Here is a 16,649-nt window from a genome sequence, read left to right on the forward strand (position 1 = left end):
GTAAGGAACAAATACATCTTAGCCTGCATTTCTATAGTGAGGAATTGACTTTTTAAGTAGAAATACAGCTCCATCGACTAGCTGTAGTCAGAATGATATGCTTCCTGTGTACAGAAGCGAGATTTATTCTGAGCGCATGCCATTTGCCAAGTCAGCTCCCCTCTTTTCTGCTAGATTACAGCATGTAATCAAGCGGCTTTTAGTAGATTTAACGTGAAGAAACGACGGCATGCTCCGTAAACACATCTCAGGGTGGTAATCTCTTCACATGCGAAGCATGAGCGTGACATCTCAAATCATTCGCCTTGCGTATTACCGGGCTCCTTTGACAGCAACCGATTCTGGAAACTTCCACAGATATGAACATCACTAGAGTCTACTGAAGAAAAAAGAACATTCAGGATGGAAAGCAAATTTTCTGAAATTGATTACTCACTAAGCAAAGCAGTGTTTTAATCTTGTCATTCTGATTTAACAGGCAGAGAAGGACATTTTGTTTTTATTCCATTTTGCCGACACACTCGGTCACAACATCTGGCCGAAGACTTGCTCTGAAATTCATCTGTAGGGATGGGAATCGCAAGGAATTGAATGATTAACGATTCCGGTCCCTTAACAGTTCCTAAGTAACTAAGTAAGTGTTAAGGTCCAGTGTTTAAAAAAAAAAAAAAAAAGATTTTTTAATTAACTGTAAGATTAATGACTAATGTTTTTGAAGTTCATCCTGGATTAACTGCAGAAGTTCACATAGATGCATTGTTAGTTGTTAGTTGGCTGATGAAGGCTTTTATTGGCAATTAAATGATAGTCTATGTATTCCATTTCAAGAGTGTAGTCCATCATTAGACAAAGGTGATGCAGGCAGAGATCAATGATGTGCATCACTGTTCAACCGGCAGGTCATTTCGGTGAGGTTCGGTGGGGTCCATCCTAAGTCCCCACCGAACCTAAATTACAACAAAACTCATTATGGTGTATCTTGAACTACAAAGTTATGTCAAAAACCATTCAGAAATTACTCAGATTTAAGTCCTTCAAATATTATAATATCCAAAGATAACCAAGGCTTTATGGTTTCCTCCAAAATAATGCACAAACTTATGATAAAAGGACAAATTTGGTTTCTGAGACTGGGCTGGATAGTTGGAGGATGGTTGGAAATATCAACATCAATGACCAGGATTTGGATTCAAAGATGCACTAGCTCTGCTTTCCTACCTGAACTCTGTTGCCACGATCCTTTCTAATCCATTTGATGACCGTCTCATAGACCAGCTCCTCAGCTTTAGTGTTCAGGCTGTCGTTGGACATATAGCTAACCAGATCTTCTTTGGAAATGTTCAGGATCTCCTCTTGACTGGCAACATCAGGGAAGTTCTGCAGAGCGAACGCTTTTGCCATGTTGTGAAGTTCTGTGCACTGCATCGCCTCCGCCATCTCCAAAACGCCAAGACAGTTACTGGCCGTTAACTGTTTCTCTATAAAAGAAAACCACACACATGCACGCTAACATCAGCTGGGAAACTAACCCGAAAATCCTAACCAATAAGAGGCTTGGGGAAGGTGTTTGGCAGATTACATTTATCCAAGTGTGTTACATCTGAACAGGCGAGCATGATATCACAAGCAGCTAGCAGAAAAAAGATAAAACCCTTAAATAATTGATTTTTGCTTCTTGTTGAAATTAGTTATTTAAAATGAGCAAATGTAACATAATTCTTGAACATTTTTGTTTCAAATTAATTTAATTGCATGCAACCAATTACACTAAATCCATTTGCACTGGGACAACTTAAATATTTTTAATTGGCCCTAACCAGATGTGCATGTAATGACAGGTTCCCTGCATGCACTGTGAGAAAAAAAATGGCAAATTCATGTCTTTGCCTTTTATTGTGATATTTGCACTGGTGGTGTTTTTTTGTCCTTTTGAGGTTTGCGTTATGTGAGTGCATCTATTTCAATAAATATGTGATTGTTGAGTGTCACCGTCATAAAGGTTATGTTGGATTTTATGGACCCTGCATATCTAGTTGAAAAGCTTTATAATTCATCTGCAAGATGATCTATAACTGAGTCTACAAGATCTCAGCATGTTACACTTGCAATACAACATGTTTGGCAAAAAGCTGAAAACAGTTAAAATTAAGTTGCCTTAACATAATTGAAATGATGACTTTTAAATACAATTTTATTTCAAGGGTGTATTTTATTTCAAGTAGAATTAAAATGGAATGAAATACAACTTGTCTCTTTTTAAGTTTATTTTTTTAATAATACATATTTTTTTTTTTTTTTTTTTTTTAGTATAACATGAAACATGTTATACTATATCATATGCATAACAAATGGGGTGTTTCCAGAATCACTTAAAAAAAAAAAAAAAAAAAAAAAAAAGTTCTTAGATCAAGTGACCAATGCTAAAAAAACCATTAAAATATTTACTTGATTATTGTTGCAACTTGCAGGAATACAAGTAATGCAAGTAATGAGAGTTCAAATTGGCCTACACAAAATGTTTATGTGGTTCAGTCCCATTTACCCTCTTCCCAGCATGCACTGGAAAATGAATAATATGGTTCCATTGTTTGGCCATTTGCATGGTTTTATTTACAATGTTATTGTTGAATTTGTTGTCACGGCAGGTAACGTTGTTTTGCGATGTCAGGATTAATTTGTTTCTCTAATAAAATTATAACCATATAACCATGTCGTGATTTATGTATCAAGTGTCGAGGTCTGAGCATGGCATTTTAAAATACATACAGTATACATTATACATATATGTTCATGTGATGAGTAAATGTGATATTATTGGTTTAAGACATCAAGTGCATGCAAGAAATACATTTATAGAAATGTATATGAGATGCTCAGAATATTAAACAGTTGAAAACCATGTAAATATTGGAAGAAACTGTCACAGGACTAAGTTGGCAGAGTTTAAGAACTCTTCTTAAAGTTACTTTAAATATGACATTGTTTAATGTGTAAAATGAATATGTAATATCACAGCTAATGTGTAAAAGTCAGAACAGGATGACATTTTGAGTTCAGTTAATTTCCTTAAAATGAAGTAGATTAATTCAACTTTAAAAAAGCAAACTTTCCTTAAGTTCTGCAAACACATCTCTATTTACATTATTAATAATCAGTAATATATACAGTACTGTGCAAAAGTTTTAGGCACTTGTGAAAAATGTTGCATAGTGAGGATGTCTTCAAAAAATAATGCCATAAATAGTTTTCATTTATCAGTTAACACCATATAAAGTCCAGTAAACATAAAAAAGCTAAATCAATATTTGGTGTGACCACCTTTGCCTTTAAAACAGCACCAATTCTCCTAGGTACACCTGGACACAGTTTTTCTTGGTTGTTGGCAGATAGGATGTTCCAAGCTTCTTGGAGAATTCACCACAGTTCTTCTATCTGTTTAGGCTGTCTCAATTGCTTCTGTCTCTTTATGTAATCTCAGACTGACATGATGTTCAGTGGGGGGATGGTTGGGAGTCTAAAATTTATATTTCCTACTGACACACTAAAGCTGAAGATATAAATAACCACCTAAAGACTAAAGACTATTGCACAGTACTGTATATATATATATAAAATGTAATAATGTTCAAAATGCCACCTATAGACATTTGTATTTCATTTATTTCACTCTATTTAAAACATTTTTATTTTATGGACTACAGTGGAAGAACACTTAATTTATAGGATTCAAATTTTGAATCTATATTTTTTTTAGAGAAATGTTATGTCTATAAGTAAAAATTATAATTCAACCTATTAGGGAATTAATAGGCATACTTGGTCAAAAATAATAACGTTATTATTTATGTCACAAAATGTGTCATGGACTAATGAAATTGTGTAGTGTGACTATGTTGAATGTCTTTGAACTGCAATTCAGAAAATTCAACTTCCTGTGGGGCATGGCCCATTCCATTCGAATTTCAACTCATGAATTGAAAGGAAGTTAATTCTGAAATTCTGAATCTTGCACAACTCTGTGTACCCATGTACGATCTTACACCGATTATGCTTAATAAGCCCACAACATGTGTGATCATGTAAACGCATTAAATGACGTTCCTTTATCGGGGTAATTTCACACGATTTAAGCAAAAACCAATCGGCACACTTAGCTTTGCCAATTACATTTCATGTAAACACCTTTTCGCCATTTTTACTGACTTTACCAATGTGTGCAAGTGTTGTGCACTTGACTGTTTATGCTTTGATGTTAAAAGCAGCGAATAAGCTGATGATTTCAAATCTCATGTAAAACTTGTGGTATCAGATTTTAAAAAAAAAAGATCATTTTTGGTGGTATTAGAATAGGGTGCATGCTCAATGACGAAACCTTGACGCAACAAGACATATCGAAGGCACAAAACCTGATTTTCAAAACCCACACTCCTCCTTTGAAGAGCATTAACTTATCATACACATTCAAGTGTCATACCGCTTATCTGAAATGGCCGCGCTGGCAAGAAACTTCTAAAAATTTTGTCTGGCCCATTTCTATTTTGCATTTCAAACTTTAGTACTGTGAAGTAGACGGATCCCTCCAGTGAATCCCAACAGGAGAAAACATCATTTCATAGTCATCGAGGTGCTGATAGATTAAAAAGCTCTGGATCCCAGGGTTGGATGGGAACAGAAGCACTAGAGACAGAATAAACCAAACCAGGGCTGTCAAAGCTGCCAACACTGACTTTTTGACTCTAAAGCCAAACTCATTATTCACATTCCTGGCACCTGTCTTATCAACACCCAATCTAAAAAGGAGTAATTCATGACAGTGACAAAAAGTGTTTAAATTACTCTCATTTCATTTCAGTGCTGTCAAATACATTGACAATAAGAAGTCACTTTGTCATCAGAAATTGGAAGGAAACACCCAGTTTACTTTAATTCCTTCAAAATAGATATGGCCTCGTTCACACTGCAGCTAATTCAGTTGTCACTCCTCTTCATTGTGCTTAATCTAGTTTTGTGTGGCAACTGCTTTCTTTCAACCAAATTCAATCCACAAAAATCTTGTTCTGTACACACTGTTCGGTTATTTATGGGAGTGACGATCACATTCTACAACCAAATTCGCTCCAAAAATGCATAATTAATTTGATCATTAATTTAGACTAATTATGCCATGATTTATTCCCAGTAGAATACATTTTTCTTAGCTGACTAGACATGTTTCGTATGTTCAATAATGTAAAAAAAAATTAACACAACCATCAAAATAGATTTTAAATTTGAATTCAAATATTTGAGCTATTACCACACAAGTGTAATAATAATAAACACTGAGCAGAAAAGTGTAGTCCATTAATTCTGTATTACTTATAGGTAACACTTTACAATAAGGTTGTATTCGTTAACATTATTTAACTTCATTAGTTAACATGGTTAATATTAATTTGCAAATATACAGTATAATACCACGGGTCTCTTGAATGCTTGATTCTGATTGGTTCATGGACATTCTAAGGTGTGCAATTATTTTTCAAGTAAACGCACAACTATGAAGTAGTTCCAGTAGTTGAAGTAGTTTCGGTAGTTCTTGACCGCATAACGGTTCCATATCACTTCGCCAAATTATTTCAGTTATTTCAAAGAGCCCTACAGGCTACCACAACAAAATAACCAATTAAAACAAAGACATTGGTTAAAGTAAATTGGTTAAGAATGTCAAACAATGTCTAAAATATCCTAAATTTATTTCAATTTCGGTTAAAAAGAGCCCTCGTGCTCCCTCGTCTCCCTCGCACTTACACACACTCACACTCATACATATGCGCGCTCACACACACACACACACACACACACACACACACACACACACATATATTGAGTCTCGTGTTGTGACCAACAAATAGAGCCACACCCCCGAGACTTTATCAATACAACAGTTTCTATTATCCGAAATAACTTTTAAAATGTGAAACTTTTTATGTTTCAATGTATTTCGCCATAACCAGCCTCACATAGCTATAATGGAAAGCACCGCGCTACCCCTCCCCCCCTCTCTCTCTCACTCGTGCACACACACACGCACTACCTTGTTACTCCAATGCCAAAAAGCAGCGCATCCTCCGTTGCTAGTTCTAAAGTGACGTTTTTGAACTAGCAACGAAGGCTCGGACTGTATTAAAGCAAGATGCTGAATCTGTGGCGAAAGAAAGTAGTTCCTCTCATAAGAGCGTTTTAGGGACAAAAAACAGAAAATATCTTGAGATAAAACCCTGAACGATGTCTTAAGGTCTGGTAACCATGGTATAAGTGGAATAATTGACTCCGGCCCGTTGAATTGTTTAAAAATAATGCACACTCCGCTGCACATCGTGACCGCATTACCATCTTGGGTGTGCATTCTTTTTCAACAATTCAATGGTCTGTCGTCAATTATTTCTTACTTATTTTTCACTTAGTTAACGTTAGTCTATGATTGCTTTAACTATTGTCAATATTCACGGTAACACTTTACAATAAGATTAGATTTGTTAACATTAGTAAATACTTTAGGTATCATGGACTAACAATAAACAACACGTTTTTACAGTATTTATTATTCTTAAAAAAAATAGTCTGTTTTTAAGATTTCAATTTCATAACAAAATTCCATCAAATTTTATTGCGTAATCTTTAACCAAATTCCTAAAAATAAAATAAAATAAAATAATAAATAATAAAAAAATAAATAAACAAAAAAATAAATTACACAATTAAATTAGATGGAACTTTATTATGAAATTGAAATGTGTGAATCTTAAAAATAGGATAAAATATTTTTTATCTAACTATATATATTTCTTGATTAATTTTTACTTTTTAATTGTAAATATACAATTGTTCATTGATAGAACATGACACGTCAATTCATAATGAATTAACTAAAGTTAAAATATACAACTTTTAATTTTAAAAATGTATTGGTATATGCTGAAATTAACATTAAGCAACAATAATAATTTCTGAAAAGATATTAATGTAGTTAACTAATGTTAATGAATACAACCTTACTGTAAAGTGTTACCAAATTTAAAAAATAACTTTAACCAAAATTAATACATGATGAAACAGTATTAATTACATGTTATTAGTTTATTAGTAATTACGTTTTTACAGCATGTATTAATCACGGTTAAAGCTAATTTCATCATATACTAATTCATTTCTAAAATTAAAAACAGTGAATGTTAACATTAATTAAACATAATGAACTAAAACTAACTAATAAAGAACAATAATATATTTAACAAAATTAACATTAATCAAGAGTAATAAATGCTGTAAATATTGTTCACCAAATGCATTTACTAATGTTAATGAATACATCCCTATAGTAAATGTCACCTTCTAATAAAATGAAAGTTAATTAAATATAAAGTTTTATATATATATATATATATATATATATATATATATATATATATATATATATATATATATTTTTTTTTTTTTTAATTAAACATAATTCAATAGAATTAGTTAATTAAACACAAATAGTTCATTAAAAATATTAAATGATAAATAAAATATTAGTTGGCATTTCAAATATTGATTAATATTATCATATTATGTTTGATATGAGAACATGTTTATGGGTAATTCATACTGCAAAATAAAATGTATTACTAAAAATGACTTTGAGTTTCATTCTTTTTCAACTTCCATAAATTCACATTTAAATTACAATTTTGCATCCTGTTTGCAAGCTCAGACAGGTATTCTCAATTCGGTTCTGAATGGTGCAAAACTCTGAACACAGCCGTCTGACATGATTCTGATGCTGAAATATGTATGGACTGAATCCTCAGAGTGTAACTCATGGTGCAACATCTGACTTAATTATTACTACAAGCATTCAGTTTACTAGAAATTGCAGTACATCTATTGTCAGGAGACCATCTGCAACCAGTGTAAGAGTTAGTATGACTCCAGTAATGATAAACAATATTTCTGACTCTCTTCGGTCCACAGTGTGTGTGTGTGTGTGTGTGTGTGTGTGCTGTGCACATCTGTCAAACAACATAACACAAGCCTCTGGCACAGAGTGTGATATCTGGACTTGAATAAATAATCCCAAAACAAATTCACCATGAATGAAGTTCCAGTATATTACAGTCAACAGAAATGTACACATCTCTTTAAATGGTCATAGTTAAAATTTGTCAATGAGTGCAAGTTAAATGTGATGAGCGATTCTCACAAAACCTGTTAAGAAAAATGTCCTAGTCATATTTAACCCAAAATCAACACAAATAAATAAATAAATCTGAAATGACATTTAGCAAAAAGAAAATGAACACTATTGCCATTTTATGAAGCAAGGTTATTTTTGCATTATTATATTATTTTTTAGGACACGTAAGTACATTTTACCCCCCAATTCTACTTTTCGTAACACATGTGAACGTTTTACTTTTACTATTACAATTGATGTTTCTCATTACTGTAACACAGTCATTTTTTTTACAAGTATTCCAGTGAATAAGACGCTGTTCTACAATTATTATTTTTTTTTAATTAAAATGAGCTTAAATGAAAGGCAGCAACAAGAGAGTACTACAGTCATGTATAAATACTTAATTTAAATGAACAAAAAAAATTTTTTACAATGTGAAAATTAGAATTGGGGGGTAAAACGTGGATTAATGTCATGAAGATAATCTTAACTGCCCTAAAAATAGGCTTCATGTTCTTTTATGAGTGAACACACCTTAAAGTGATTTAAGCTTATGTTTTAAACACTATGGAAATCTAAAGTCACACTAGCTAGTCACAGTTCACTGCATTCAAGATCATTGCAATAAAAAAAAAATTGCATGCTTGGTTGATGAACCACAGTTTTGGAGAAATGGTAGTTGTTGGTGAACATTATAGCAAGTGCTTACCGAGAAAAGACACACAGACTTTGCAGAAGGTGTTGAACTGAAACTTGTTCGCCGCCTCCAATAAGGTCTTGGCGTTGGCTGAGTCGATAATGAGCGAGCCGGTGTAAACAAACTCCAGGAGAATCTCCAGAACGTCTGCACTGATGCTACTCAACGTTAACTTCATCTTATTGCCATTTCTGTTCTCCGCCGATAACCTGGAGACAACACGAAGAGCGTTCAACCACAGCGCTGCTGAGTTGTGTCTCAATAGCAGCAATGGAAAGAGAGGATACATGATTAAAATGCAATTAAAACCCCATCAAGCAGTTGAGAGCGAGATTGACTCATTTTGAAGCGGTTCAGTCAGTGTGACTCAACATTTGAGAAAGTAAGTTTCTCTTCAGAAGTGCTTGAGGGAAAACTCCAGTGAGCTGCTATGCATTTTCATACATAATACATATTTAAAGGCATATGGAGAGTGCAGATTGCTTGGCTGGCGATGAGCTGCTTGAGCGTTTCTCGTAAGGCCTGAGTGACAGACGGAGGCACTGCAGCTTTGATTTTTCCATTGTTCAGGAATGAGTCTTAACATACTGGTTAAGACCTATAAACCTCTTTTATCTAAGAATGCTGCAAAAAGACAATGGACCCTCTTGAAACAAAAACTCATAATGAGGTTGCACTTAATAAACAGCCGTGTGTCTAGACACCAAGCATCTGGAGAGAACAACATTTTCTTAAGCAGTATTTTGGTTTTGTTTGCCAGAAAAATATCTACTTCAGAGAAGACAATATATCTTTATTTAACAATTGGAAAATTATTTATTCTTGTTTTAAGAATAATTCTCACCAAATTTAGTGAGATTCATGCTTAAAACAAGAAGAAATAAAGCCAATTGGATGAGAAAAGTAAACTTAAAGAGATAGTTTACCCAAAATTTAAAATTCAGTCTTTGTTTACTCACAGGGGGTGTTGTTATAACCCTATATGACTTTCTTTCTTTTTCTTAACACAAAGGGAGAAATTGTTAAAAAATGCTGTGCTCAGTGATGTCATAAATGGCAGTTTATGGTGACCACCTCTTCAAGCTTCAAAAGAACACAAAAGTATAATTCAGAAATCTAATAAATTATTCCATGAGCCTCATGATTTCTATGAAAGCATACGATAAGATTTGGTGAGAAACAAACTGAAATCTAATGTGTTATTTAGTGAACATATTCACTGACCGTTCATCTCCGGTGCACGTTCTTGATAGGACACAAGAGCAACAGTTCACAAAGCCCTCTCACGACACTGGGGCGTTCAAGTGAAAACTTGTTTTGTTTATCTAAAAATAGGTCCTCCACAGTGATAGTGACAACAAAACACAACACAGCTGTACACAAAACAGAGAACAGAACTTACTAAACATGTCTGAAGAGTTTGTAGTCGAAGAATTGATGCATTTCTATGCCCAGCCTTATTTATTTTAGTTTTTTTTTAGTTTTTGGACTGGTGCCAGTTCACAGTGGATGGAATTACCTGCGCGATGCTGAAAATAGAAAACAAGTGATCGATAGAATGTACCGTCACTCGTTACTGCTGGTTAGGACAAAAACTCTGATTACCATAGAAAATATACTTTTTATCGTGTGTCGTTTGCCATCAGTTTAGGACATGGTGTGACTGTGGAGGCCTGTAGCCTCCTCCATGTTTCTGTTTGATTTCCGAAAACTCTGTTTAAAAAAAATAAGGCTGGGCATAGAAATGCATCAATTCTTTGACAACAAACTCCTCATAAATGTTTAGTAAGTTCTGTTCTCTGTTTTGTGTGCAGCTGTGTTGTGTTCTGTTGTCACTATCGCTGTGGAGGACCTGTTTTTAGATAAACAAAACAAGTTTTCGCTTGAACGCCCCAGTGTTGCGAGGGGGCCGTGTGAACTGTTGCTGTAAGCGTTCGCGAAGCGGAAGTCATCATAGCTGGCTTAACTTGAATGCCTACCCATTTGCTCCAACAGCAAAAGAAAATATAAACGATTATGCTTTCACAGCTTTGCAAAAGAAGGTATAAACATACATCAATGGAGAACAGCAGTAAGAAGAGAAAAACAGGCCAAATTTTCTGTCACTCCCTCAGCAGCTGTGTTAGAAGCCTCATTGCAGCTGTGGTAACAGATTTTTTTAAAACTTATTCCAGGGTAATATAATACAAAGTACAATGTTATAAATGTACACAAAAATTGGAAATATAAAAAAGTTTGCTACATTTAAGTTGTTAAAGAAGGTGGAAACACATCATAGAAGGTCTCTAAAAAGGGTCAATAGAGCTGTTCAGGTTGTAGTGAAAAAACCCGGAAGAGAATTCACCATGGGTTCCCTCTGGATTATCCTATGGGTTTATAAAATGGGGTTTTTGAACTTATGAGTAAAATAAGGTCTGTTATAAAAACCCATAGGAACCCATGGCGAATTAGACTTCCGGGTTCACCTACAAATTGACATCATGGCTGAACAGGTCTATAAAGCTCATTTGGTAGCTTTGGACAGGGGGCGTGGCTAATCCAATGGCTCAGCCTGTGGGAATTCTAGAATGGCTAAAATCGCTTAAAGCACCTTTAAAGTTGTAGCATATTAAACTGGGATAGGAAAAGTTATTGAAACAAACAAAATTACACATTTCACCTTTAATCAAATCATGTGTTTGTTGCAATTGCTTAAAATACAGAAAAACTTTCATGCGATATTATAGTGCATAGATGGGAACATATAAAAAGACAAGCACACAGAAAACAGACAGACAGACAGTGTGAGGAGGGGTAGAGAATCAGTTCTGCCACAGGGCACCAGCAGCCATCCTACTGGGGAAACGGACCATTCCATGACACGGGGCGAGGGTTTACTTTCATAGACCTGCTAAAACAGAGTTCATCATGGCCTGCGTACGAACTGTGATATTACTTGGAAAGAGGCAAAGGCATAACATGAGGTGAGCTGAGAATCTCTGGAGGAGGCTGAAAAATCAAGAATGTTACTCCTGAAAAGAAAAAGAAAAAGTTTATTGCTGTCAGGTGCAAGTGGAGAAGGAGAAATATTAAGAAACAAAAGGGGGGGAGTCGACCAGTAAAAGGTGTGAGAATGTGGGAAGTTATAGGAAAAAAAAGAAGAAAATAGAAATTCAGCCTGTGAAATCACTCCATTACAGAAATGTTAATTGACTTATACTGCTTCTATTACAGTGTCTTTTACTCAAAAAATGGCTTTTTGGGACTTTCTAGTGGTGCTAGCAGTTTTATTCTCATTTCTGCTTTAAAAAAAAAATCTAATAGGGTTATCAAAAAATATGGTTTTCAAAATATTTTATTTCCTCCACTGACTCTGACTATTATATGGATTAGACTGAAAAACAAAACACAGTTATGAAAGCATGGTACTTACATAAAAATGCCTTTTATGAATGACAGGGGTTTCTAAAATAGACAAAACTAATATTTTCCAGAAAATTAGGGAGGGTTGAATATACTCATTTGCCTACGTCCTTGGAGGAAACATGGTTAACTGAAAATATGAACTGAAATCTATAAAAGTGAGTGTTTTTCTTGTTGTTGTGTGTGACGTGTGCATTATATTTGATAACACACCGGCAAAAGGGTCAACTAGTTCTATCAAATATAGGAATTATTCTGGGCCATTATCAAAACACAATAATCCTGGTTTAAAAATGCATGCATAATAATGCACTTACAGTATGGGGCAAGTGTTCTGAAGGGTTTAAAGGCAGAAATGCGAAGCGCATATTTCAGTAAAGATGTGTGTTATTTGAACTTTAAAGTTGTCTACATCATCATTTTGAGTTAGAACATTTTTTCTGGGTGGATGAACTGAATTACTCTGTGGAAAGATTCGGCTCCATGTAAACAGTCATGCAGGACTCGTGCAGACATCAAGTGAAGAAAGTAAACAAGCCTAAGATGGACTGCTGGTCTTAACTGGTTAAGCTGGTGTTACTGGTCTAACAGCCTGCTCAAGCATGTGTTTAGCTGGTCACCTATCTGGTGTCCCAGTATAACCAGCCAACCAGTGCCCAGAAGCCCTCTATAAAACCAGCAAACTAGACCAGCCTGACCAGCACTGGATTTTTATATTTATAGCAGATCGGATATAACGTTGCACAAACAAGGTGACACCAATGTTTAATTCTAATAATGATTAATTATAATAGCTAGGTTAAACTTTCAAACAGTGTAATAGTTGCATATTTAAAAATTGCCACAGCATCCCATACAGAAGTTAAAATCACTAATAATATTCCTTTAAACAATTACACATACAGCATTTAGCTTATTCTAGACAGGGAAAATTATGAAATGAATCAAAATTGTGCACTGCGAAAAAACAAAACAAACAAAAACAAACAGCTCAAAATGACATTACGCGGCCCCTTACATGTATCGCGACAGTTCCGAAGTGAAATGTCCACTGTGTGGCGCTAAAATAGAGTTAAATTGTCTCTCAAATTGATTACGTTTTTTATGGTTAATGCTCTATCGAGTTTTAAAACAACTAAACCGACCTCCCTACCCTAAAGATAAACCTAAACTTCACCGATAATGAGAGAAAAAACAAATGTGAGCAATCCCGTCATTTTGTGGTGCTTCAATGACACTTTGGGCTCACATGTCGACTCGTGTGCTCTTCAGGACTCGTACCCTGATCGTTTGCATCGCAAGTGCAACGCTTTATTAGTTGAGCTAACATGCAATTTCATCACACTCGAACAAGCTTGTAAAGTGAAAACGTTAAAATGTTTCACCTTACAAGTCACGCGCTACAGTAAAAGTGTTTAGATGTCATAAGATAGCGTTGTGTGAGGAACAGGGCGAAAAGTAACAGGGTTCCCACTCTTTTCAACAACAATTTTCTAAGATATTTCCAGGATATTTTATGTGCCCAACGGGTGTAATATTTATTCAAAAATACACGAGATGTATATTGTGGTTATTGGATGGTTGTTATTTTTTTCAGAATTTCGTATTCAACAGTTTAATTACAGTTTAATATCAAAATGGTGTCTAGACAAATCAATTCATGCAAAACTTTAAATATATAATATATATATATATATATATATATATATATATATATATATATATATATATATATATATATTATAATATATAAATATATGTATTTTAATTACTTTAATTTTTTTAATATAACACTGCATTATTTTTTATCAAATGAAGTGCTTTTATACAAAATCCTCACAGCACAAGCCAAAACAACACTGGAGATATGTTTGTCAAATGAAATGCCGCACTACAGACCATCACAAATGTGAGAAATTGCTTTAATACATTATTATGATCACTATTTAATTAAGGTAATCATTACACTACTAAACAGTAGTTATATGTCTTTTTTTCCCATTTCACACATTCATTTAATTTGAGCTTTTATTTTGCCGTTTCTGTGTGCTTTTGACTGTAGTTTCCCACCTCTGGATAAGCATGGCTACATGGCCCAGTACAATTATTAAACCCCAAAAAGCTGTGATTTGATTAAATAAATATATAGTCTGTATGTGCTGCACACTTCAGAGTGCTCTGCTTCACACAACCATTTCGATAAAATCGCAGCATTTTGCGGTTTAATAATCACACTATGATATTTAGCAATTTTAATTTGATTAACCCATGTGCAACCTTCGGGACATTTTTGTCTTTTTCATTTTTGTTTTTTCGATCATTTGATGTTACTGCCAACGGCATACATTTTGCCCAAGGTGTGTATTTTGGGGGAATTTTGATATTTCAACCTCAGTTCCTATAATACATCTATAATACACTTGTGTACATAAAATAGTTACACTCAGGACCTTCAGGACAAAAATTCCCCCATTGAAACCCATTAAAACAATATCTGCAATATTTGATCCCAGTGCCAATAAAGCATAAAATCATGAATTCTATGATATCATGCTTTCATTCCGGAGCCCTGGCTTCAAAATTTAAATCTTTAATATTTTCCACCAGATGGCGCCATTTTTCTCATGTTTAGCCTATGGAGCAAATACATGCTTTTCCCCTATTTTTTGTTTGCTGTATTATAGAGCACTGCAGGCCAACTGAATAAATGATGTCGATAACATTGTGTGGGTGTGTTGGTATGGATGTCAGAGTGTGTTTTGTATGTGTGTATTGAGAAATGTGTGTGTGTGTGTGTGTGTGTGTGTGTATGTGTGTGTGTGTGTAAAAAACAATAGTGGCATTATGTAAACAAAACTGGCATTTAAAGGGTTAAAATCTTGAAAATGAATGAATATTTGGTAGTTATGATCAGAACTGATGTTGGTTAAAAAAAATTACTAATTGAAAGTGGAAAATGATATTAATATATAATATTAATATGGCAGTTTTTTGATGCAGGCATTTTTGTCCTCTAAGAACCTCTGAGTAACTTTTTTTTTATTGATGTACAAGTGTTAATTGTGCATTCAAACATAAATTTTCTTCCCAAATATGTCAAGTTCTGTGACAATCTGCGTTTTATAGCTAATGCCATTTTTATGACTGGATTCAGTGATTCCGTCCGTGCTTGCCACATTGCAGAAATCATAGGGCCCTACATGCGGTAACCGCGGTATAAGTGAACTCCGATCTTTGAATTGTTGAATATTAATTCATATCCCGTTTGGAAGTGGTGGTGCAACTAAATTAAGCACAAAAACACTAACAAGTCTCTAACTAAGCCCTTAGTTTAAACTTTATGTCCCAACTTAAGTGAGACCTTACGCACAGCTGGTATAACCCTACCCAGATGAGCAGGGAATGTACCTGACAGAGCATCGTTCATGACAGTCAACTGTTGATGTTGTTTCAAAATGTGCAGCCAGCGAAAGTGACAAAATGATACAAATGTGTATTTGACACCTATCCCGAGACCTGATCACTACCATGTTTTTGTGCATGTAACAAAAACCTTGTTAGTGACAGTCAAACAGTTTTATTATACTAAAATATTTTTCCAGGACAAATATTTCTTTTCCAGGACATTTATGTAGTTTTCTCATTTTCCATTTTTTTTATGACTGGAAAACTGCATTGCAAAATTCCAGGTTTTCCAGGATGCATGGGAACCCCGAGTAATTGTTTATAAACTGATAATTGACCGTTTAACTCGTGATTTGTGTGAATGGGAATAAAAGTCATTGTTGCTGTAGTGCCTCTACAACTGCGATACATACAATGAGCGTAGGTACAGTAACGTGATTCTATAACACCGTTTTGCAAAAATATTAAAACATAGTTGATATCAAACCACAAAAACTTCAATTTAAATGCAACAAAGCAAATCTGTCAAACTAAACATGCTAGTTATCGGTCTCACACTGATGTAGCATCTATCCTAATATAGCAACACTCAGCATGTGCCAAATGATGGATGCACTGCCACAAACAAAGCATAAATATACAAAATCAGCAGACAGACTGAATCTCTGGAGATATTGTATAATTCATAAGCAAACCTGCTTCATATCTCTGCACAATGTAAACGAGCAGTCCTAATGGTTATATATTACATCCAATCGCATATCCACTTAGCAGATGATTTGCTAAATGGATGAATCACTTTTTAATGTGTGTTTTCTCTGAAAATGACACATACGGCAGGTGTTCTTTATAGATGATTAGATAAACATGCTCCGTCTGACTGATAAACGACTGACAGATAAGTCTGGTTTCAAAGCACAGGCTGATATGCCCATTAAAGGT

The 16,649-nt window shown here is 34.4% G+C and overlaps 1 protein-coding gene across 1 annotated transcript in view; it reads right to left on the minus strand.

The window, feature by feature from the left end:
• The window catches only part of LOC127455258 (kelch-like protein 29), a 179,294-nt gene that overhangs the window by 83,172 nt on the left and 79,473 nt on the right, over positions 1-16,649 (minus strand). Inside the window, exons 6-7 of the mRNA XM_051722991.1 lie at positions 8,913-9,109; positions 1,219-1,478 (exon numbers count right to left, since the gene is read on the minus strand). Coding sequence (XP_051578951.1) covers positions 1,219-1,478; positions 8,913-9,109 — 457 coding nt within the window. The remainder of the gene's footprint in view (positions 1-1,218; positions 1,479-8,912; positions 9,110-16,649) is intronic.

Source organism: Myxocyprinus asiaticus, chromosome 17 (genome assembly GCF_019703515.2).
Source record: "Myxocyprinus asiaticus isolate MX2 ecotype Aquarium Trade chromosome 17, UBuf_Myxa_2, whole genome shotgun sequence".
NCBI lineage: Eukaryota > Metazoa > Chordata > Actinopteri > Cypriniformes > Catostomidae > Myxocyprinus > Myxocyprinus asiaticus.